The 26059-nt window shown below is 30.8% G+C and overlaps 1 protein-coding gene across 1 annotated transcript in view; it reads left to right on the top strand.

Annotated features, from left to right (window-relative positions):
• LOC145319356 (myosin light chain kinase, smooth muscle-like) overlaps positions 1-26059 on the top strand; it is a 116361-nt gene that overhangs the window by 47636 nt on the left and 42666 nt on the right. Inside the window, exons 2-4 of the mRNA XM_080161441.1 lie at positions 19831-19921; positions 21564-21656; positions 22894-23007. Of these exons, the coding sequence (XP_080017567.1) occupies positions 19831-19921; positions 21564-21656; positions 22894-23007 (298 nt within the window). The remainder of the gene's footprint in view (positions 1-19830; positions 19922-21563; positions 21657-22893; positions 23008-26059) is intronic.

The raw sequence follows: 26059 nt of genomic DNA, 5'->3' as shown, positions 1-26059 counted from the left end.
AGATTTGAAACCTTCGAATAAGAGACCTTGTTTTTAAAACTTTGAGTACCAGTAAAATTTACAATTCAATGTCCCTTTCTTCCCTGGCAAACTCTAGTCCTATTATATGAATCATCCTTCTTAGTTTTTTGGTAGTAGCGTCTGGTATTTCAAGAATATAGAGACAGGACAATTGAGAAAAAAGTTTACTAAAAATTACAGAGGCTGCTTTCTAGAAAAAAGAATGTTCGTCCATCCGTTCGTTAGCCGTAACCGATATTTATGAGTTACTTATTTCAGTTATTTTTTGAGATTGAATTTTACAAAAAAAAGTGATATTCAGTGATTAATTGACAATACAAGTTCTTATTTTTAAAACTCTTTGGAACATTTAACCATTTAATTTTAAAGATATTATTTAACTAATCAAAAGAATACTCTATCCTTTCAATGCTGTAAATAATTTTTTTACTGTTAGTTACTCCTTACAGGATTTTGACCTTTTATTCGTTATTATTTTTTAACAAATAAAATTTCATATCGGGTTTTCCATCTATTTGTCTTTAACGATTGGAAAACATTTTTGAACATAGCTTCGATTATTTCCGTAAAATTAGAACCGGTTCTGAGTTATACTAAAAAATCATGTACTTTATTCTATTATAGCGTATTTTACACGATATACATTTATGATGGTTCCTTCTGCTGCTATTTAAGTGTTTGATGCTAATGGTAATAGTACAAAAAGGAGTTTATTTGTTAGAAATTCACAATAAAATACAAAATGGAATGTATCGTAGGACATACAAGCCCTAATTATAGAGTTTAAAAAAACGCAGCGGTATAGAGCTAAACTGCACAAAAAAGAATAAACTTCTCCAGTAGAATACTTATCAATTTATTCAATTCTAATAGTTTTTCGTTTCTGTACAACAATTATAGATTTGCTTCGCTACTATAATATGTATGCATTTTTCAGCACTAAAGACAGTTTTGGCCCTAGGAAGAAAGTACATCAACCATCATTAAATCCAAGCCAATGACCATATACAAACATACATACAAACCTACGTACAAGCACACAAATTCATTTTAATCACTCTAAAAATTTAGACGTTGGTCAATTTGGGTAGTTCTAGTCAGCTGAGGCAAATAGATTTAATAAAATATTTATATTTATAAACAATTGACTTCATGATATTTGTTTACATGTCCTGACCGTGCAAGGTCTTGAGTTGCACCTGTTAATGGGCCAACGCATTCTTACAATTTTTAAACATCGAGCATTCCCAAAAATGCGCCAATAGCAGAATTAGGTACTTGTTCCTTCATCTATTTGTTTTTCGAAACTCCAAGTATCGCAGACTTAAAAATGTGGAATATTTACATTTTAAACTGAGATAGGTAGAGATGCGCTAAGAAGGGTGTGACATAACTTCCTCACATGTATCATAATGATAAATCACCAGAACCGCATAATTATTACAACAGAACGAATTGTTTCTTTTTCTCTTTTTTTTCATTCTTATAATCAAACATTGCATCATATATATATATATATATGTGCTATTTTTTTGTGAATGTGGAATGCTTATATGCGGAAGTGAAAACACACCGCTAAGAAATAGTGAAAAGATGGCATCACTAATAACATTTTATGACCATCCAATGTATATATTTATTATGGAGACTGTAATGTGCATGCTACGCTTTCATTTATCATTAGCTATAATTAGTATAGAACGAGGTTTTATACTTCTTTCCAGCCTAAATTAGTTTTGTTTCCTAGCTTACAATTATCCTTGGTAGAACAGTAAGACCATGAGATTTTATGAAATATTTCCTGACTAAATTGGACGATTAGAATAGCTAAGGCATTTCCGCCTTTAAGATGCTTTTCAATGGTTAAATTGTTTTCAATTTTATCCTCTTGTAGCTTTAATTGGAAACTTGTGGTTTTGCCTCTAGCCACTAGGGGCTTCGCCTTAAAGAATGAGGGATATATCTCTTCAGATCTCTACCCTCCTTCCAAAATGATAAGATTATTTGATCAGCCATTTTGTAATTCTTTATCCTTAGATTATTAAATCTACTATAAAGCATCTTCCCTCTCCATATCTTTTAAAACCGTTGTTGGAACAAAAATGTAATTTTCTCTAAAATCTTTGGCTGCAAGGGGACCTGGTAAGAGAGAGAGAGAGAAATGGGAGGGGGGGGGGGAAGAGGAAAATGGAAATTCATTATAGTGTAAAAAGTTGCTAAACTTGTATTCTTAAATTCACAATTGTAAAAACTAACAAGATCAATATTTTCCATGTTTCAGTATGACAGCTATAAAAAGTAATTGTAGCAAAAGCTAGACTGAATAAAGACAAATCTATCGAGAGTTGGATGATTTATGTCAAACAGTATGTCGGAACCCATTAGACTGGTGAATACACTAAGTTCATATTACTCTGCATTTGTACAGGTCAGGGTTTAAGCTTTTTTTATTAAGGGTGGAGGGAGGGGACTAGGTTCAAACTATCAAATGATACAAAATATTACACAAAGACTCCCCCCCCCCCCCAAATAAAGAATTTGACCATTTTAACAGTTTTTAAAAAATTTTGATTTTTAAAAATGCAATTTGTATGTGTAAAAACTAGTTTTCGAGCCTAAACCTTAATTACAAGGCACTCTAAGAAGACGTTTGAATCTCATAGGTAAACCAGATTTTTAAATAGAGTGCTCTAATATGAGAAAATTTATTGTAATACCTATGTACAATTTAGGTCTAGGTGATTTAAATCAATGCGCCAACCCTCTTAAAAAAATTACAGCAAGCTTTAAACCATAATGTTTTTCTAAACATAAACTAATAAAGAATGCATGTTATACCTTTAAAAATTAGTGCTGTAATCATATCAACACAAAACTATAAGCATAGGTTAATATCGTAGATTAAGTATTTTATTAATGGTATTGCTTAATTTTGGTCATATTGTCGACTAAAATATCTCGTTAGGATATTTTATCGATTGTTTGTCAACCATGACCTCTTCTAAATATAAGATGCTGTATATCAGAGATAGGACAACAAACGACAAACAAATATACATATAAATACAAATACAATAAATACATTTACACCTTTTAATAAATCATAATTTTCGTGGATTAAAGTTTGGACAACTAATCAAGGTTTGATAAAAGTACGAAAATTTTTTAAGTCAACGAATGAGAATGCCTGTTTATAACCTTTGGTTGGGTAATGGTATGAATTTTCATTCAAATATTTCCCCTCCCTCCCTGTATGATATAGCTTTCTTAACTATGGGATTTATGACATTCTAAATTATATAAAATCTATTGTATACGAATACGCGAACACATGTGAAAAATTTATATTCACAAAACCAAATGCTCATATTGACGTTCATACATTTAGACACATCATATAGAGTAGCTTTGATTTAAATGGAATAATCGAAGCCCTAACTTTAAATATAAATATAAGTATTACAATATCCCCAAAAGTGAAGCTAAATAAATCAGGCAATTAAACAAATGAAAAGATACATTTATAGAGTAGCTTACATTAATCTTGTAACAATGTGCCTTTTCCTTCTAGGAATCACCACTTGAATGAGCAACCAATGCAAGTACAGATTTTAATACTTTGGGAAAAATTTATTTTCTTTTATTTAATACTAATTGCTAGGTTAAATCACACTGTGTCTTACGTTTTAGACAAATAATTTAAATCTACATATGGATAGTTATATAGATTCTGTTGGTTATGCTGGAACACCTTCCATGATATAAGAGGGGTGGAGCGTCCCTAAAATATATAGTCTTACATCATAGATAACCATAGATACATAGCTAGGTACCTTTTTTTGCCATTACAAACAATAAATAAGGTATTTTACAGAGTATTTTACACAAATATATTATTCTACAAACCAAGTTTTGATCAATGAAAGGAAAAATTTTACTCGTAATTTATCGTTCATAGCACTATTGATTATTCTATGTTTCATACACAGAAAATTTGTAGTTTGGAGGTGGTAGGCAGGTCAAATTTCAAATAAAACTGCTAAAAAAATATTTAGCAAAAACGAATGGACAAAGACTTATCTTAAATATATTAATTGTAACTATTATTTTCTCTTTTTTGTTATTGGTGCAAATATTATAATTGCTTTTTTAATGATGTAAAATATTTGCTGTAATGAATATGAACCCTAGGTTAATATGATCATAAATTTATCTATCAATAATGAAGTTGTATGGGTAAGTAAATAGACTAAAACTTGCCCTGCTTAGGACGTTTATGAGATCGTAATACTTGAACAAACATGCATACACCTAGCTACTTTATCATATATCAAGCGGTTGTGCCTCTACCATGTAGAGACTTCATCTGGGGATGGAGGGGCAGAAAAATAGCCTAAAATCGACCCAACACTTGAATCTATAGCATTAACACCATCACGGGATCTTTGTGACGCTGCACTTAAACTCTATCGTTTCAGTGATTAGCGAGATCTTAACGGACACACAATAAACCGTTACAACTTTATATGATAGAATCTTTGATTCATGGAAAGAAAACGAAGTAAAAGGATTTCGTTTCTAGCACCTACGGGGGTCTAACCCTGCGGAGCTAACATTTACCTAACAAAACTTCGTTTTCTTTCCATGATCCGAATCTTTTAAAAATATTTTTTCAGTCAATTTATTGGAGCCTTAATCCCAAAAATGAAAATGGTTTTCAATGAAATGAATCTGATGTGCGCCTATCTTAGTGTGGCATCACTGCTGCAAAATATTCACAACATAAAATCATAATAAACGGAAACTTTTACTACAGCACAAATGCCCCTTCCTAGATTCTTCTCTAATCAACCACTTTTTTATAGCTTATTTGCTATTTTGACTTTATGCAAATAAAAAAAATTTATGATGCTAAGCGGATGTGATAAACACTAGGCCTATCTTCACTCCATAAGTGATTTTATTTATAGATATTATTATAAACATGCATTAATAATTTTATATCAAATATATACAGTTACAAGAACAGTATCAATAAATAGTTGCGAAGTTTGTTATTAATAATTTTAAAAAAGACTTAGGACAAACGCAGGAGTGACAAACGTCGGAGTGGACACTTAACCTAACATTACCTATTTTAAACTATCTTATAGCTTTTTAAATGGCTAACCCTTGCTGGTGATTATTTTTATATTCATAACTTAACCTAACCTAACCTGTATAGAAATGGCTGTCATTCTACTTTTATGTAATTTAAGCCCGTGTTCCTGAATATGTTATAAGGTTATCTATCCTATTTCTATTTAAATTATACTGTATTACACATTACTGTTCTTTTTTAAAGTTTTGTCAGTTTGTATACAACCAGACGACAAACCAACACATACATAAGTATCATAGAGTAGATTTGTTACGTTAGGTACATGTACAAAATATATATTACATGTACATTTTTATATCATCAATTTTATTGAAATTGCTGATATATCTTGGATACAAAATAGGTACACATTGCCTAGAAAACAAGGATGACAACATTCAAAACTTCAAAAGTAAAGAAACACATAATATAAAGATTAATATATGAATATCTAAAAATATGAAAAAAGAATAATGTTTCTGGCGAACAGATGAACTTTTATAGGTATAGAGCAGGTTTACTAAATAAAATTTTCGAAAAGAATGGTCAAAATACAAAGTCATTTTGTGATTTAACCAATAAGATTTCAAGGTGGGAGGGGATATTATGTTGTTTATTACACTAGTCCCCAAAGTTTTATAATTCCATTTTCTTATTCTTGATGGACTTTTAATGAATTTTGATTAGTTGGTCTACATAGTTGAGTTTTCACACTTTTTAACCACTAGTTGTAATATACAGAAGGGGTAATTTTGTCTAGCATTTTGTGTACATCAATTATCTTTCTTTTTTCTATGGTATTACGTAACGTTCAATGCTGCGCTACGTATGGACTTAATTAAAATTGTTTTAATTGAAATAAAGAGCTATCAAGTATAATCAATATTTTACAGTAAATAAGTTAAACAATAATCTATTATAACATTTGGTTAGGGATCATTTTTTACTTTTATTACTTATACAAATTTACTTTAAATTTCATTTCTTTTTGCTTAATTGATGTCATTTTTTTAGGTAAGCTTTGAATTCAAATGAAAAAGAAGAACTGAAGATATTTGTAAAGTTTTATTATCAGAAGCGAAGTTACTCTATACCTATATGGTATGAACAAAAAATCATAAGTTGTCATTATAAAATTCTAGTAATATGGAAGCTACTCTATAATTTGAAATATCCGTCTGTCTCTGCGTTTGTACGTAAACTTCTTTTGGAGTGAATTCTTCAATGCTATTAAAGAGGATATTGTTTTTTTGTGAAGATTCCCGTAAAATTTCACTTTGAAGAACGGCAGTTAATTAAGTTATAGAGGAACATTACTCTATGATTCTAAATGTTCGTTAATACGCTTCCAGCTTGTCTGACCGTTAGCCACATTAAGTAGTAACATAATTTCTTGTCTGCTACAAAAGATAGATGTCTAAATTCATTGAAAAGATTTTTATTATTGATTAGCATATAACTCTAACCATGTCTGTCCGACTGAAATGTTAATCAAATATTCTATAATCATAAGCTTCACTTCTTTGTAATGTTGTCATCCCTGTTTAATGATGAACGACTTACAAATGACTTTTAAGATTATTATTGTTGCCCATGTAAAATTGTGAGGCGCCTTATGTCTACATCTCAACCAATACATTCAATTCAATACATTTTTTTGTCAACTACGTATTTTTAGAAACGCAGCTACGCTTTAACCGAGGTATATTTAAAAGTATGTAAAGCAAATATATTTTTTCTTGTTTATTGATGGAATATTGAATTCCTTTACATAAATCTGGGCCTAAATATAAGAAGCTACACAAAAGCACAAAAGGAGAACCTTATCGGCCTAGCGGTTAGTTAGAACCTTACTCACTACAGACAGACACGTATACAGACATCTGTTAATTTCATCAGTAACTTATTAATAAACATGCAAAGGTTTTCATTTTAATATTCCAATCTTTAGAATTTACTTTAATTTTTTTTTATAAAACTAGTTTTAGCTAATAATACCACACATTATTTTCTTATTCTTATTTTATATTATAATGTTAAGCTTGTTGTTGCTCCGCTACTTATGAATAAACAAGTCCTTGGATTTATAGTCATCTACGATTTTTTATTTAACTAAAAAGTTTTTTAAACCCCTAAAAGGAAAAAAGGGAACATGAAATAGGATAAAGAAATTAAAACATCCTATAATCTTTAAAAATAAGTCAAACTCTGTGGTTTTAAAAGCATAATTATTCGAGAAAAAGTTGCACCTACTTGGAGGTAATTTTTTAAATGTTTAAAATTGATTAATTTTTTTTAACTGGTATTAATTTTTCGGTTAAAGTTAGCATACCTTTACCCATCTAACATATTGGTTTCACAAAGACTTACAACAAAGCTTATTGAAATGTATTGAATCGTGAAGACAACTTATATCATTCCAAATTTCATTTTAAACAAACCTGGAGACTATATTAGTTATATATCGTATCGTATTATAGAAAGTACTCTGCGGAGAATTGAATCTAAAATTATGGGATTAATTCTCCTTTTGTTTGCCCTGAGTGGCTGCAGGTCCGGACCAATAAAGCTGGGATTAATTCTATCATTCTTATTTTTTTTTTTTTTTAAAGTATAGATTTTTCAGCTTTGCTCAAGACTGATTCTAATCCAACGGAGTTAAATTGGATTTGATTCCTTAATACAAAATTGACTGTTATCTTTGATACTAAAAACTACCTTAAAATTTCACATATCAAAGCTTTATTTAGAAATTCAAATATTTATAACTTATTATATTGATTAAATGAAAAAATAACTGCCATTTCGTTTTTTACAGGCAAATTTTTTTCACTTTATTGCCAATAATGTGGTCTGATTGTTCCTACATTTGTTACTATTGGTCCAAATGAGGGATTAGGGATCTAGTCTTTCCATTTTTATTGAATTACTGCTCTATCAAATGACCAGAAAACCAAAATAAGCTGAAAAAAATTAACAATCAAATAATAATCATAAGACAATTATTTAATTCAACACAGCAAGATATTCTACCCATAAAAATATACATAATAAAAATTTTAATAAAAATAAACACATTAAATTGTAATAAAATTAACATATAAATGTTATCAAAATATAATTCGTTGGTAAGAATTTTTTGTATATAAAAACGAATTTTTTATTCATTGATTTGTTGTCAATAACTGTCAAATATTAATCAAAAATATTATTAGTTTTTCATTGAAGCGCTACTTTTGGAAATGATTATTTTAGCTGGTAAAGGTTTATGTTCAACTTTATGTATATTATAACTGTCCTAATTTATTATTTATGCATAAAAATGTTTTTAAAGAAATGCAAAAAAAACGATGTTTGAAATAAGAATAATTTGCTGTCTCTCTTTATCAATGTTTAATGCTCAAAAAAAAGAGATAGCGGGAAAAGAGATAAAGGGAGAAAGAAAGAGAGATTTTTTGGTTGGGGGGAGGGGGGGGCATTAATAAAGAACTAATAGCAAATAATAAAAAATAGAAGAATGGATGGAGGAGGGGGAAGGGGGTTACAGCAGAAAGAGGGATGCTTTAGCTTAAAGAGCTTAATACTAAAATTTTGATAATTTATGAAAGAAAATTAAGAATAATATTAATTTATTTTTTTACAGAAAATTATTTCTTGTGAGTAAAAAATGTTTTTTGAAAATGTAAATTAAACGATTAATCTTTTTAATCGTCTAAAATATGTTGACAAAAAGTAAATATTTCCTTTTTAAGGCCCCGACTCAGGCGCCATTGAGGCATATTGCGTAGGAGGGCCTAGTAGGCCTAGGCTCCATCCAAGCCCACACCAATAGAGGGCCTCGTAATACTATCTGTTAAGCAAAGGGCCTCGTAATACTACCAAAAAATTAATAGATGAAAAAATATAAAAATATTTTTGATTCTTTCAAGACTTATCATTCTTTTTTATGATTGAAATTTTTCTAAATTTATAATCTCAATTATTGTCAGGGGAATATTCACAAGAATTTTCTATATTATTGTGAACGGACAAAATATTTGAGTTTTAAAATAAAAGCCTACGGAGGAATCATCCCAAGAAAATATTACGAACAGGCAATGTTAGCTAATGATACGATCCTTATTGGTCGGTGAATTTTTTACGAGTGCATAATCCCTCCTACAGTTCTATTGCTTGTTTTGTTAAGCTTTTTTGAGCTACGCATCATCTGGAATTATTTGTCTTTGATGTTGAAAAATTCTTTGACTTTTGTCTGTGTATTGTAAAATGGCAAGTCAGTCCGTAGAATGTATTTATTTCAATTATTCAAGTACAATTTTATAATATACACAGTTCTAATAGCAAATAAAAGAGTTCAAAGATCTCTCTCTTTCTCTATCGTTCCCTTTCTCTCTCTATCTATCTTACTCTCTTATTTTTTCTATGGCTAAAGGTGCTATTACTTTAGACAAAAAAATTTCTAAACCACTTAAATCACACAAGAAATAAGTAGACATAGAGAAAATTGACTGTTCTTCCAATTTTAATCAGCTATTGGTTAAATACGCTTTCATAAGTAAGTATTGGGGCTGAAGATTATTTTATCGTCTCTTGTCCTATCCATTTATCATATATGACGCTATACCTATCCAAATAGGCCTAGGTATCTTCAAATAGGCATAAACATATACCTCATGGGGTAATCTATATAAGTAGATAGGTATATCTTACTTTTATAGTGCCCTCAATATTTATACATTGTTCGTCAGTATGAGCAGATAGCTAAATTCATAACATATGCTTGGTAGAATTGTCCAATCCATTCAAGCATTCTAATTTGTGTAAAAATATAAAATTGTATCAAATTTTAAGATTTTAATTTTTCTATTCTTTTATTTCTTTTTTCTTTCTCTTGATATGAGTTTGCTTTTTATAAAAGAACAAAACCAAAAGATGTTGCGATAAAGAGACACTACTACATATTATTTGTTTCATTTAATGGAATAGAGACTGAGCCCCTATCCTTGAGGGAAACATCAAGAAAAATGATGACAAATTCCAATATAAACACTGCATAGTTGTACAAAAAAATATCAAAGAAGGAATAATTTACTGTCGTCTATCTTTACTGGCAACTGAGTAAATTCAGCCAGTATGATATATACAGCATTAAAAGAACTTCCAATCTAGTATATCTAGAAATATCCTCCGTCATTTGTTTAACCTCCTTTTAGTATCCAAGATACTCTATAATTTACTTTGTCTGTCTGTTGATGTATGTCACAAGTTCGCAACTACTACGCTATACTGGGGAAGGGACTTTCTCGGCTGCTAGGGTGAGATAATGCCTGTTATTTTTAACTTTTGGAAAAGTTTAATGAAAATCATTCTCTAAACTTATATCATTTTTTTTAATTATGAAAATTTATTAAATTTATTGCAATACTGTCCTATTAATTTACCACCCAACTAGTTATAAAAAACATGACACAACCCTTTTTTAAAAAAAAATCAGATAGATTAATTTATAGATAGATGGGTGAATTGATAATATATTAATTCAAAGATAGATTGATGAATTGATAATAGATTAATTTATAGATAGATGTATATGCTTATTATGATCTCGTAAACGTCTGGACTTGCCGCTTCATATTTTTCTCTCCTTTGCAGGTTAAATAATATGATTGGAAGGGTTGTTTTAAACCACTGACTTGAAAGTCCCCCCCCTTCCCTCGTTATTTGTTTTCTTTCTTTAATTAAACCTAAAATATATAAATGTAGGGTTTGGATGTCTACCACCATCCACATTCTTGCAATGCTCCTAGATGCTAGGGGCAAAGCAAATAATGTTTATGATAGTAGCAAGTCTTTCAAGCCTTTTTAGGAGACCTTCTTATCATTTTTAAGTCTGTGCTAAGTTGTTGTGTTTAGCCATAAAAAGATTGACACAAAATATATGTTTTTTATTTGAAAAGCGAACCTTTTCTACAAATATGATTTATAAGGCAATATGAGGAATAGTTAAGATATGTTTTTTACGCCGTTTCTACATTTGTATAGACCTCTAAAGTAATGGTCTCTAAAATGTCTGCCTGTGTGTCTAAAAATATTTCTTTTCTAGGTATGTTTTTTAACAACATTTTACAAGAAAGGAAGAGAAAAAAATATTGAAATAAGTATAAAAAGGCTTAAGAATAATGCATAGAAAAGTTTTCTTTGTTTACGATAACATTTTAAAAGTTAGATAAATATCCTAATCATGTTTTAGGCTATTTTGCAGATAAAAGTATCAAAAATATCTAAAATAACAGATTCATATTAGGTTATTAATAGATAGATAGACAGAGAGTCTTAGAAGATTTAGAATAATAGAAAAAAAACAAGGTATGCAATTTGATGTTGATTGATAGATAAATGAATAGATAGATAGACAGTTAATTTAAGAAATAAAAGAATGGATGGATAGATAGTAGTTATGCTATTTGATGTTAATAAATTGATTAATCGATAGATAGATAAAAGAATAGATTGAAGAAAAAATTTATGCCATTTGATGTTGATAGAAAGATAGATAAATGTCTAGATAGATAGCCAGAGCGAAGCACTACCTAAAATAGTCATGTATAGATCTATATTAGATAAAGAGTTCCTTTGTTCAACATACCTCTTTTTAGCGCAGCTACTCTGTTATTTACCTTCGTCAAATTGGTATGTTTGAGGTTTGGTAGATTAGGCAGACATAGTTCTGCTTGATTTTATTGACCATTATGTCGACGTAAATATAGGCAAACTTTTATAGATTGTCAGCTGTACGAACTTTTGACACTGACTTTGATGAGTAAAATTTTCCTCTTTTAGAAATGTAATGTATTGGTACGAATTTTATTAGTTTCCTCTGGATTAAAACGAGGTCTAGGCCACACTAAAAATCATGTATCGTAATATTTTTATTACGGTGAAAAACCTATTCTATGGATTTGATTGCTCTTGTTTTAAAAACGCAAAGTTGGGTTATAAAAGAGTTTAAAGAGATTTATTATACAAATTTATAACTTTTAGAAAGCAAGAAATAGAAAGAAAATGAGAGAGAGAGAGAGAGAGAGAGAGAGAGAGAGAGAGAGAGAGAGAGAGAGAGAGAGAGAGAGAGAGAGAGAGAGAGAGAGAGAGAGAGAGAGAGAGAGAGAGAAATGAAAGAAAAAATAGAATAATAAAAGCTTGTGATAGATTAGCGGTATTTGAATTTGAATATGAATAAAAGTTTAAGCTGTAATAATAACAATTATTAAAATAGAATATTAAATTATGATTGATAGATTGACAACCGTATTTAAATAGTTGATCTACAGAGATACAGGGATAGGATAATGGGAATCTTTATAATAAAGAAACAGGATGTTTGTCTGTATGTTTGTTTGAAGAATATCACTAACCGTTTAACCCATACGGTTCTCCTTTATAGGGTTGCTTCTCCTGGAATGGTTTATAATTATTTTGGGGGAGGTTACCACCACGATCCTAAGAGAAATCGGCCCTAGAATTAAATCCCCCCCCCCTCAAGCCGCTAGTGAATAATATATCAATACATCCTTTAATGTAAAAGTAACAGTCTCTGTGTGTGTACTTTAAAATTTTGACAACTGATGTTCCGATATGGTTTTTCTTTTTCGTGAATATTCATTTAGGTCCAGTGAATGTTTACAAATATCCACCCTCCCAAGTAAAATCTTTCCTAGAAGTTTTTTATATATATTTTTTTTATTTACATATCCCTAAATCCAAATTCGATAGGCGTTGACATTATTGTATTATATTTCATACATTTTCTAATTTTATCTATTTTAGGGTCATTGATTTATGTAAATGGTGGACACTCAGTTATATAGAAACAATTTTTAACATCTTTAAATTTTCTTTATTCTAAAGATTATCAACTTTAGTTGAAAAATTATTATATTTAATAAATTTTTACTTTTTTATAGGTCATTAATTTATACAAATGGTAGACAAATTGATTCTAGAAACCTGTGGTTTCAATATTTTGCTAGTTTTAGCATTTTGAAATTGTTCTCTTTTCAAGAGAGTTTTACTTTAGTTGAAAATCTGTTATATTTAACAAATTTTCATATTTTATCTATAATACAAAGGTAACCACTGAACTGATTGGGCTTTACTCTTCAGGGAACGTATATACTGGTCCTGCGGGGATATTAAGCTATTTTTTGATAACAATTATACGGGAGTGAGGAGAAAATTCCCCCCCCCCAAAAAAAAATATTTTTATCTTTTTAAAAAATATTTAAAATCAATGAAAATTTTGAATATTTATTTAGTTTCAATGTTTCTTCACTTCAACAGATTTGTCAAATTAGCAGAGAATAGCAAAATTACAGTTTAATTATCCTCCCCTTACTCTCCCCCTCCACTAAATTATTATTTGTAAACAAACAAATGAAAAAATTTGGATTAAAAATTTTTTTTTTAAAGGAAAGGGGGTGGGAGTTGTGGTAATGTAACACCCACATTTTCATTAGAGGGAGGGTTCTCTAGGGGCTATTACCCAAGTGAATAAGGGGGGGGGGGGTGCCGAAATCGCCCTCAAATGGACTGAAACCTTCCCTTAAATTGTGGAAAGAACTATGTAGACATTTGCGAGATCTTAGCGGACATATATTCAAATAGACAGCATATTACTTTCGTATATAGGATGACACACTATATAGATATAATAAAATGCGGATTTGAATGGACATAATTTCTTTCTGGGGTCATCCAACTTGTAAATATATTAATGAATAAATTATTACTTGGATAGTACACCAGATTTTCATGTTCTCTAATAAAGTGAAACACACAGCGGGCTAAATTAACGATTCCCTAACTTGACCCCCTCCTCTCATACTGGATGAATGAACTGACCAATAAATTAGTTCCATGTTGGCAAGCTAAATTGACGACAATTTTTTTTCCTGTTATAAAATCCACGTATATCTACATCCATTAATATATTATACATTAGATTATAATGTATTTAAATAATAATTGATAAACTCAGAAACTTAATTATTTAAATTACATAAATTAACATGATAATTAGAAATGAAATAGAACAGTTACATGGAATACGGTTCCAGGAGTGTTAAAATATTAATTTAATTTAAGTATTTCTATACAGATTAGGTTAGGTTAAGATATGTATGTACTACTAAGCCCCCCTGCAGGGGTTAGGCATTAAAAAACCTAAAAGATGGTCTAAAATAGGTTAGGTTAAGTGTCCTGTTCTGCGTTTGTCCACTCCTACGTTTGTGGCGCTAACTAGAATATGTAAATAAGTACATGGTTTCCACTCATAATATTGGTTTGTGGCTCTAACTAGTATATGTAAATAAGAACATGGTTACCACTCATAATATTTGTTTGTGGCTCTAACTTGAATATGTAAATAAGTACATGGTTACCACTCATAATCTTTGTTTGTGGCTCTAACTAGTATATGTAAATAAGTACATGGTTACCACTCATAATATTTGTTTGTGGCTCTAACTAGAATATGTAAATAAGTACATGGTTACCACTTATAATATTTGTTTGTGGCTCAAACTAGAATATGTAAATAAGTACATAGTTACCACTCATAATATTTGTTTGTGGCTCTAACTAGAATATGTAAATAAGTACATGGTTTCCACTCATAATATTTGATTGTGGCTCTAACTAGAAAATGTAAATAAGTACATGGTTACCACTCATAATATTTGTTCGTGGCTCTAACTAGAATATGTAAATTGTAAATAAGTACATGGTCGTCACTCACAACATTTGACAATTCTTTATGCATGTTTCATATAACATAGATACAGTGATAGGTCACTAGCTCCAAAATAATCTTGCCATTCCGTTAAAAATTGATAATTTATAAAACAATCTTAAACATCTGTTCTAATTTACTTTATTTATATTATTGGTTTAATTATGCAAAGATTACAGCTAAAATACGTAAATTCAGAGGCATGCAGTAGGGATTTTATCAACTCCCTGGCCATATTAGGGATGGTTGTTGCACTTCCCTTAATTTGGGTTGTCTGTCCAAAAATCTCTTTAGGCCCCCCCCCCCCCATTGATTTTGGTTCAAAGGGGTGTCAAAATTGTCTACTGGCAAAACCTTGTGCGCGCAAATGCGCGCGGATGGAAATTAAATTATTGTCATGATAATATATAATTACTAAATTAGTATATTGAATAATTGTATAACAATGCCTGCCAAAAATGCTGTAAGTTTATTGTTGCCACCCTACTTTCGGCTACATTTTTTTCTTGTTCAGGGATATTTTTTTAAAAGGAATTTTGATGATAAATAAAACGATCCCTTTTTCCCCGACTAAATATTTGTGTTTATGAATAATGTCTGTACTAAGCTAATATTGTCAAATGCTAATTATGGTCATACCATGGAAAAAAAATTTAGAAATTGGAATTTTTAAAACTTTTGATAGAGCAAACGTACTATTGAAATAGATAGTTAATATCGGGAAAACACTTATGGCTTTGTCATACAATAATGCCATAGGACCCCCAAACAAAGGTTTTTCAATAAAAATTTCAAGCTTATTTAGGCATCTTCAAATTAGGGTTGGGAAATTCTTTTTTGGTTCAAACTTTTCAGCCAGCCAGTATCATTGTTTCTTTTAAATAGAATTTAATTTTCCTTATTGATGACGATTAAACCGACTCTTTAGACGGTCCTAAATTAATGAACTGCCTGAATAATTTCACTGTGGCTGCTGTTTAGGATTAGCAACATTGTTGTTGTGTTGTTGAATGATGCTGTGCTATGCTGTTGCAATACAATTTAACTACATTAGAGTGCCAATAGTAAGTTGTTGGGTTCTAAATATCCATGTACCTAAGTTTACTGTTTACTGTAGTTATAAGACAATGGGCGATTAATTTATATGAATCCCCAATTCGAATGTAAATTAAACTGGTACCAAAAATTTTATTACTACGTAATCTTAATAATTAGATCAAAAACTTTAGGTATCAAATGTCCCCTACCTTCCTACGAAGCTCTTTATATAGATCTTATCTAGTTTTAGGCTGTTTTTCAAGTAGATATCCCCTCCCTCCATCAAAAAAAGAACAGTTTAAAAACTTTTAAAGTGAAGTACGTGTGAATTAAAAATTTAATGTTTTATTCACACTTGGTAGCTCTATTATTTTCGGTGATATAAGATATTGAAATTACAGAGATAAACAAGGATGGCAACATCCATAAGTAGCTCAGCTAATAATCATAATTCAAATTTACATTGATTATGCTAATATTGCACTGCAAATCGAGCTGGGAGGGATAAGACATTCGACTATAAATTAACCAAAGTTTTATAGATACGTTTTCTCATACTTTGGATAAACAATTTTGGGGACTTGTATGAAATCTTGATTGATTGGTTGAAGATTGCAATTTCCAAACTTTTAAAAGAATAATTAAGAAGGGGTATCTTGTTTATTACTATTGGGGATGTACATTACTTTTTCGTCCACTACCTTATATTCCTAAATAACAATGATCTAGGAATACAGTTTACTTTTTTTCCCAATAATGATCATTTTAAAACATTTTAATGATCCTTTTTAAATATTTTATTGATTCTAGAGTGTTGATTAATTCACTGACGGACATTCAGACAAAGAAAATTATTGATAGAGTGGCTACGCATCTAATACAATGACCTATACCACGTACTTATTCTAGTCCTTACTAGAACTATAATAATGGTAATAAGCAATCTATCAAGCTACAAAGTTAGGCAGCTGAAACAATGCATGCTTATATTTTTTCTGTCCTCAAAAGTACATAATTTAGATGATGGGGCTATACATAAAAAGTTTAGGTAGAACTAAAAAAGAAGGCTTTATTTAGATAGCTACATATTTTTTATTGAGGCAAAAATAGGACAACCCCATTACTAATAAAAAAAAATAGTAATGTAGAATACAGTAGAATGAAAAAGACTAAATGTCATAATAAAAAAAGAAAACATTTTTTGTTGGTGTAATCATTACAAAAACTTTTAATAGCATTTTTGCGAGAAAACGTTATGATTTTAAGCTTTTATTTTATAAAAATTAAAATTCGTTTTCAAATAAAAAAGATTACCCTTGTTGTAGAGAAACTTCATTAATAAACAATTTGAAAGTTTTGATTAAGAAATATGACTCATGTCTGTCTGCCCTACTATAACAAGCTACAAGATCTTAAGAAAAAAAGATGTAATATTGATAACAACATTTTTTTACTTACAGATTTACTTTCTAGTTTACACTAGAAATGAGCCATATTTCACTTTTAAAATTGATTATATTCTTTAGTGGGTTGTCATGTTTTATAGCTTTAAACCTGCCAGGAATCATACGAAGCGTTTCTGAAAAATGAGGATGATTACTATTATATATTTCTAGATATCCTATGCAGCATACATTCAGCTACGTTGGCAAATAAGTTTTTAGAATAAAAAGTTTTATAATCTTAAGACAATTCTTTCGCGGAAATGTTACTAAACGTTTTCTATAAATTAATCTAGTAGCATACAGAAAATCATCGTTAGGCATTTTTAAAATCTGCTAAAAAATTAAAAGTAGATTGAGGGAAAAAAGAGACTTTGACGCAGTACTAGAAAGACAGCGATTTTTAGAAATGATAAAATAAAATATGTTTATCCTTCACTAGCTTTGGATCATTCATTCTTGCCAGGGCTCGGCAGCCGCATCCGCAGTCTGCTTCAGTCAATACATCAAATTCAAGCACAGCTAATATTTGTATAAGCAGCATTATAAGTTACTTATCACTTTTGTTTTGTGCGAAGCGCATCAAAAAAAATTCAGACAACCCATGACGATATTTGAAACCCCCCTAAACCAAAATCTATGGGGGTGTATTAAAAACACCAAGAGGGGTGTATTTTTAGTGTCAGTGGATTCGCCCCTAGCCTCTTTTCACATGACAATCTTTTTTCAACTTATCTCTGTATCGTTTCTTTTATCTATCTATCTATTTTAATGTCGGTCCTTTAGCTCATCCTAGATTAGTTAATTCATGCGAATATTAATTTTATGTCAGGCCTTTTCCAATTACAAATAAGAGGAAATGTTAAAATGCTAAAAAATAGATTTATAGTGTGTATTTTTGTAGAGCAGCTAATCTATAAATGCAATATACCTGTGCACGCAGTGTTCAGTCAATATCTCACACATTAACTTAATTTAATTATCTTAACTTTTTTGTGAATTAAATTCATCTCCTTGTGACTGCGCTACATTAATGAAGCAGCTGTTAGTGCCTGATAAAAAATGACGTCATACAATGACCAATGATAAACCAGTATACATATTTACCATTGGTCAATTACAATGTATTCTGTATCCTTATACTAAAGTAACAGGATGTTTGTGTGTCTGTGTGTGTGTTTGTTTGTACCGAAGGATCCCGCTAACCACTGAACCGATCGGCTTCTCCTTAACAGGGTAGCTTCTCATAGGTCACGGGAAGGTTTATAACTATTTTCTTGGGGGGTGGGACACCCCCAACCCACCCAAAAAAATGGAAAATCCCCCCCTCAAAAAAAATTTTTTTTGCCCTCCCCCCAAAATTTTTTTTATAACTTTTTCTTTTAAAATCTAAAATAAGAAATTGGGTTATCAACTTCCACTCTCCCCTCCTCAAGTGCCCCTAGAGGCCTCTAGGGGCGTAGCCGCTTGTTCTTATAATAAAGTAACAGGATTGATGTTTGTCTGTGTGTTTGTACCGAAGGATCTCGCTAACCGCTCAACTGATTGGGTTCTCCTTAACAGGGTAGCTTCTCATAGGTCGTGGGAAGGTTTATAACCATTTTGGGGGAGGGTACCACCACCCTCCCAAGAGAAATGAGGGTGTATCAAGTGTCCCTAGAGGCCTCTAGGGGCGTATCCGCTAGTAGTGTTTAAAGCAGAGACCAATGATGATTGTCGATTAAATTAATTTACAACCGTTTCCAAGTAATTACAAACTACCAACTAAGTACATTCAAAGATTAGTAGTAAATAAAAAAGAATAATTTATCGACAATAATCCCATCCCTGTATCGCTATTTAAGCACACATAATATATATATATATATACATATATCAATGCATACCATCAGATTTAGTCAGGGTGTAGTGTGTATTCATAAAACAGGGTTATATTATGCAATTTATAAAATATTAAAATCATATAATGATTTTTAAAAAGATTGTAGGTATGCTATTTTTCTTATATTATAAATTATCTAACTTAAAAAGAATGATAGGAAGGGGGGGGGGGGGGAAGAGAACCACCTTTATCTAATTATTAACGGTGACTGGTTATCAAATATTTAAAGATTCACTTTCCTTATACATTTTTGATAAGAGAGATTTTAATCTTTTTTTTTCAAAACGATGTTTTTTTTCATTCATTTTGTCCACTTTTCTGAAAATGGTAAATAAATAAAATTGAATTATCAAGTGGCCACAGATGACAAAATATCGAAAAGATAAATTTCTTTGTTGATACTTGAACACTAATGAAATGTTTTCTTAAATCTAATGGAACAATCTATTATGTATAAAGTTAGACTTTAGCGATTTATGAATAATACCTGCCAAAAATAATATCAATATTTATGTTTCAGATCCCGAGTGTGCGTTTCACCACCGGAAAGTTACCCTCAAACGCCAGAAGGATGTTCGCGCTGTCTTCGAGATGCTCAATGAGATTGGCAGGTTGGTAGATGGATAGATAGATAGACAGGTTAAAAACAGATAGACAAACAAAAAGACAGATAGAAAATATAGAAAGTCAGACACAAAAATTGTAGTAAGACAAAGAGATAGAAAGATATAAACATAGATAGTAAGATAGAAAGCTAGACAAAAAGATAGACATACCGACATATAGACGTTCTAGCGAATACGCCCCCTAGATGCCTCTAGGGGCACTTAAGTTTTCAATTTAAGTTTTTAAAAAATAATATTTTTTGGGGGAAAAAAGAAGTAAAAAGAATCATATCGGTTCAGCGGTTAGCGAGATCCTTCACTACAGAAAAAAATCTTACTTCTTTAAATAATAGGATAGGTGAATAAACATGACATGGACTTGTATAGATAGACAGATGACCAAAATACATATAGACAGAAATACAGACAAATATAAGGATAGACAGAAATACAGACAAATATAAAGATAGACAGACAAATATAAGGATAGATAGACAAATATAAGGATTGACAGACAAATTTAAGGATAGATATACAAATATAAGGATATACTGAAAAATATAAGGATAGACAGACAAATATAAGGATAGACAGACAAATATAAGGACAGACAGACAAATATAAGGATAGACAGACAAATATAAGGATAGTCAGACAAATATAAGGATAGACAGACAAATATAAGGATAGACAGACAAATATAAGGATAGACAGACAAATATAAGGATAGACAGACAAATATAAGGATAGACAGACAAATATAAGGACAGACAGACAAATATAAGGATAGACAGACAAATATAAGGATAGACAGACAAATATAAGGATAGACAGACAAATATAAGGATAGACAGACAAATATAAGGATAGACAGACAAATATAAGGATAGACAGACAAATATAAGGATAGACAGACAAATATAAGGATAGACAGACAATTATAAGGATAGACAGACAAATATAAGGATAGACAGACAAATATAAGGATAGACAGACAAATATAAGGATGGACAGACAAATATAAGGATAGATAGACAAATATAAGGATAGACAGACAAATTTAAGGATAGATATACAAATATAAGGATAGACTGACAAATATAAGGATAGACAGACAAATATTAGGATAGACAGACAAATATAAGGATAGACAGACAAATATAAGGATAGACAGACAAATAAAAGGATAGACAGACAAATATAAGGATAGACAGACAAATATAAGTATAGACAGACAAATATAAGGATAGACAGACAAATATAAGTATAGACAGACAAATATAAGGATAAACAGACAAATATAAGGATAGACAGACAATTATAAGGATAAACAGACAAATATAAGGATAGACAGAAAAATTTAAGTATAGACAGACAAATATAAGGATAGACAGACAATTATAAGGATAAACAGACAAATATAAGGATAGACAGACAATTATAAGGATAAACAGACAAATATAAGGATAGACAGAAAAATTTAAGTATAGACAGACAAATATAAGGATAGACAGACAATTAAAAGGATAAACAGACAAATATAAGGATAGACAGAAAAATTTAAGTATAGACAGACAAATATAAGGATATACAGACATACTTACAGCTTCGAAAGAGAGACAGAGCAAACATTTTAATAATTGTTTAGGGGTAAATTTGGCCGAGTTATGAAATGTCGCAGAAAGGATGGAGGTCAAATTTTCGCCGCCAAATTTGTCACGTGCACCAGAAGAGAGGACAGGTAAAAATTTCCAATCCGTACGTTAGATGTCAGTAATTATAAGCTATAAAACTTCGTCATAATTAAAGACATTAAAATAATCAAACTTATCCTGGATTGTTTGTAAATTATGATCTAATTGTTGGTTGTGCCTTGTTTAAATTTGTGTTGTTATTAGACAATGACATGTCACATAAGTGTCCTTGTTTTTTTTTATTAAACTCCACTTTGAAATTCCTTATGTCTGTATGCTTGCAGGAATAAGGTATAACCAACAAGCGAAAAAAAATCTAAAATTATATTTGGGATGCAAATAGGGACTGAGAGGTCGTCAGTTTTTACGATGTGTTGCCCACAACGACAGCTGAAAAACACGTATAGGTTTCGTGATTTATTTTTGAATTAATTTCGTTATTGGTAGAAGCTGGTATGCTTGTATGTCAATCCGTGATATAAAAATTGTTATTTATTTATCGTATTGTAGACAGCTTTCCACGAGTAGAAAGATTATAAGTTTTGTTACCCCCGAGGGACCTAAGACCCAGGCCAACAATACTAATAATAATTCTATGACTTTTATTTTAATATTCGTGGAAAATTATCTATAACACGGTGCTATAGATAATTTTTCAGTATAGTTGAGAACCGGTTCTAATCCAGCGGATATTAATTGTTTTAAAGCCATATTGGAAATTGTCTTCTTTAAATGATAACATGAAAGTTATTGAAAAATTAATGAAATCACACTTAAAACTATCTTGACCAATAAGCATCTACACTTTAACTTATTTTAATTATCTGTTTAATCTATAATACAAAGTAGCTTGATGTCTGTCCGTCCGTCTGTTTGTCTGTCTGTCTGTCCGTCCGTCTGTCCCTTAAGATCTCGGTAACCGCTGAACCGATCGGATTCTACTCTTCAGGGTATATACTTATTGGTCCTGTGGTGGTTTTAAGCTATTTTCTTGGGGGGTGGGACACCCCTAACCCTTACAAAAACAAAAAAATCCCCCCCCCATTTTTTTATTTTTTTTATTTTGAATTTGATACTGGGGCAGATCTAATTTTTTTTTCCCGAAAATTTTAAAATTGATACTGGGGCAGCTGCAATTTTTTCCCCCGAAAATTTTGAAATTGATACTGGGGCAGCTCCAATTTTTTTTTAATTACCTCTTGGGGCAAAGCCCCTAGAGGCTAGGGGCGAAGCCGCTAGTATTCTTTTATTTCAATAAATTGTCATTTTGTATTTTTTTTTTAGGAGAAATGTTGAAAGAGAAATCGAGATAATGAATCAGCTTAAAGCTGGCAAACTGCTTCAGCTGTTCGATGCTTTCGACAATGGAAGAAATGAGATGTGTCTTATTACTGAATAGTAAGTAACTTTTTTGTCATTGCATCAATTGTTAGCTGACAGAAATAAAAAAAGATTTCCTTTAAATTTCATTTACTATAAAATTGACACCCCTTCCCCCCCCTCAACAGAAAAATACACTTCACGCCATAATTTACCCCCACCCCCCCTTAAAATACAAATTTAAAATGCCTCTCCCTATTTTCACCCTAAAATTGTTTCACAAAGTAAATCACAGTGCACGCCACTGCTTCATAATATATTTGAATGCATTTAATACTTTATATACTGTTGGCTAGTTATGACTGCGCTACATATGGACATAATTACCCCTGTTTTGTAGCCATTAGGCCCCATTATGTAAGAAATGTAATGTAAATGAATGATTTTAAATGGCCGAGCTGTGATTTGATGAGTAAAACAATTAGTCTTGATACAGTTTTGACATAAGAAGTGCAATAATTGCTTGCAGTCCGATACTTAAATATTGCAGGTTTAATAATATAGTTAACAGTTCTCTTCTCTTTCCTAATTTTTATGGAAAAGTAAATCATAAAAACTTTTCTCAGTAGCCGTTTTCTGTTATTTTCTACAAACGTTACTTAAATTTTAACGATTCAAACAACTAAATATTCAATCTTTTCTTTAACAAACCCCAGTGTACAAAACCATTAAAAATCAGAAAGGATTTTGAGGATCGAACTCCGATTTAGACGTGTAAGTGAGTGATGCACGATTTTTAGATAATTCATCATTTGCGTCAAAATTAGTTAACACAAATTATTCAATATTGGTATTTTTCAATAGAGTAGCTACTCGTTAACATATTTTATGATTTATTAACACTACCTGTCCAAATTGTTTCAGCTTACACATGTTTAGCAGACTTTTCATTATTCTATTCCTATAGGACCCATTTGACTGTAACAGTGATGCCCAAAGTTTTATAACCTTTAGATCTTATTCGAGAATTGTGATTGATTAGTTCCAGACCACTTGCTTCCAAACTTTTCAACCAATATCTTTTACACATAATCTTCCAAAGTCTTATTCCTTAAGATCCTTGCTAGAACCCCTTATTCTACTTTTATGTTCTTCCTATATATTGTAGTAGCGGATTCGCCCCTAGCCTCTAGGGGCTTTGCCCCTAGAGGTAATTTAAAGTAAATTTAAAGAAGAGAAAAAATTAAGTATTTCTGGTGCTGCCCTTTTTTGTGAAGTAGTTTCCCCAGAAAACTATTTTTTTGTTTTTTTTTGGGGGGGGGGGGGATTTTCATTTTTGGGGGGTTGGTGGTGTCTCACCCCCCAAGAAAATAGCTTAAAACCACCACAGATCTTAAGGGACGGACGGACAGACATCAAGCTACTTTGTATTATAGATTAAAATCTAACCAACAAGCTCAACTTAAAGTTTAGATTCGCCTTTAAAAAGAATTTATCAATTTTAACAGAAGGAAACTTAAGCTTTACAGAACACCCTTTGCGTCAAAAATGAAAGAAACGCGCGAAGGAAAAAGGGCTAAAAAATAAATTGATAAATTACCGTTAAACTATTATTAGAGAACCTTAAGGCCTAAATATGTCTTGAATTGTGACTTTCGAAGCAGCGCAGCACTTTTACAATTGATTTTAATAGAAATATTTATATAAAAGATATCAGGGTATGTGATATTGATAAGGGGGGGGGGGTGGTTGACTTCTCTCCCCACCCCCTCCCAGCGATATAACATAACCGCTAGTTTTCATTGTTGAAGCTAAAAATAATTTATGTTATCCATAATTTCGTGCCCCACTTTCTGTGTTATTCTTGTTGCTTCAAAATCAACTTTATTTTTTTTCTTTGATACTGAAAGTAGTTACAAGGTTTTTAAAATTACGTTAACCATGGATGATGTCATCCTTAACTTATGGCCTGTTACAAGATACTTTTAGAGGAACAACTCTAATACTAATTATTAGTTTATTTTATTTTGCAATTGACCTGTCCCCAACCTGAATCAGTGGCGTGCAGAAGGGGTGTGTATCCGCCCCTCTACACACCTCTTACACAGATAATTAAAAAAGTCACAATTCCCTCGATTATGGTTTAAAGGAGGTGTCAAATATTTAGGCGAAAAACGATGTGCACTACATGATTTTTTGCTTTTTCTCCCAAAATACTTTTTAAATTAAGCACACACCCTAAACCCTAATAAAGTAGCTTCGCTACTAAAAAATTAGTATGTACAAGAAGTTAATGTCTACTATGGGGGGGGATACTTGCTATGGCCTTACAATGATATTGATTCTTTAGCTAGCCATGAGTTGCTACATTTTATATTCGACCCATTAAATTTATTCAATACAACATCTTTAAGTTGTTTTTCAGGGAAGCTAGTCTTTGGTAAATTTATCTAAATATTTTGAAAGAATACAAGAAAAGGATGGAGAGTAAGCTCATCGATTTAAGTATATTCCGTAAATTAATGTTTAGACTTATTTTTTTTGATGATATGATTTAGGTTTTGTGTGTAATAGGTATTTGAGTAGAGATAAACTGTGCATAAAGAGGCTGCGTATTATGACAGTTTTACTTTCCTTCGGACATTTTTTAACTATACAGAAGCTGCACTGATAAATAGAAATCTTCAAGTAATATTTTTTTCAGTATGGCCTCGAAACCGATTAATATCCGATGGATTAGAACCATACTGAAAAATCATTTATAGCAACGAATTATAGACAATTTTCCCGGAATATCAAAATAAAAATCATAAAATATTATAATGTTTCATTTTAATATCCGCGGAAAGCTGATGCGATAAATAGCTATTCTGAGCAAAATTAGTTTTCCATTTTTCCTGTCGGTGTGTGTGTGTGTGTTTTTTTGTGTGTCTATGTGTAATATGTGTGTGTTTGTGTGTATGTGAGTGTGTGTGTGTGTGTGTGTGTAGAATCAAATATGGTTAATGTCAACATTCTTAAGAGTTTCTAGGATCCACAAAATTGTTGTTGATAAAAGAGCTAAATTAATATTTTACAAATTAATTTTTGTATTACATTTTAAAGCAGAAGAACGATAAATCAATTTTCA

This window comes from Acartia tonsa, chromosome 5 (assembly GCF_053477335.1).
Source record: "Acartia tonsa isolate MP-2025a chromosome 5, ASM5347733v1, whole genome shotgun sequence".
Taxonomy (NCBI): domain Eukaryota; kingdom Metazoa; phylum Arthropoda; class Copepoda; order Calanoida; family Acartiidae; genus Acartia; species Acartia tonsa.
The sequence above is the reverse complement of the archived record's forward strand: the minus strand, read 5'-3'. Positions and strand labels throughout refer to the sequence as shown.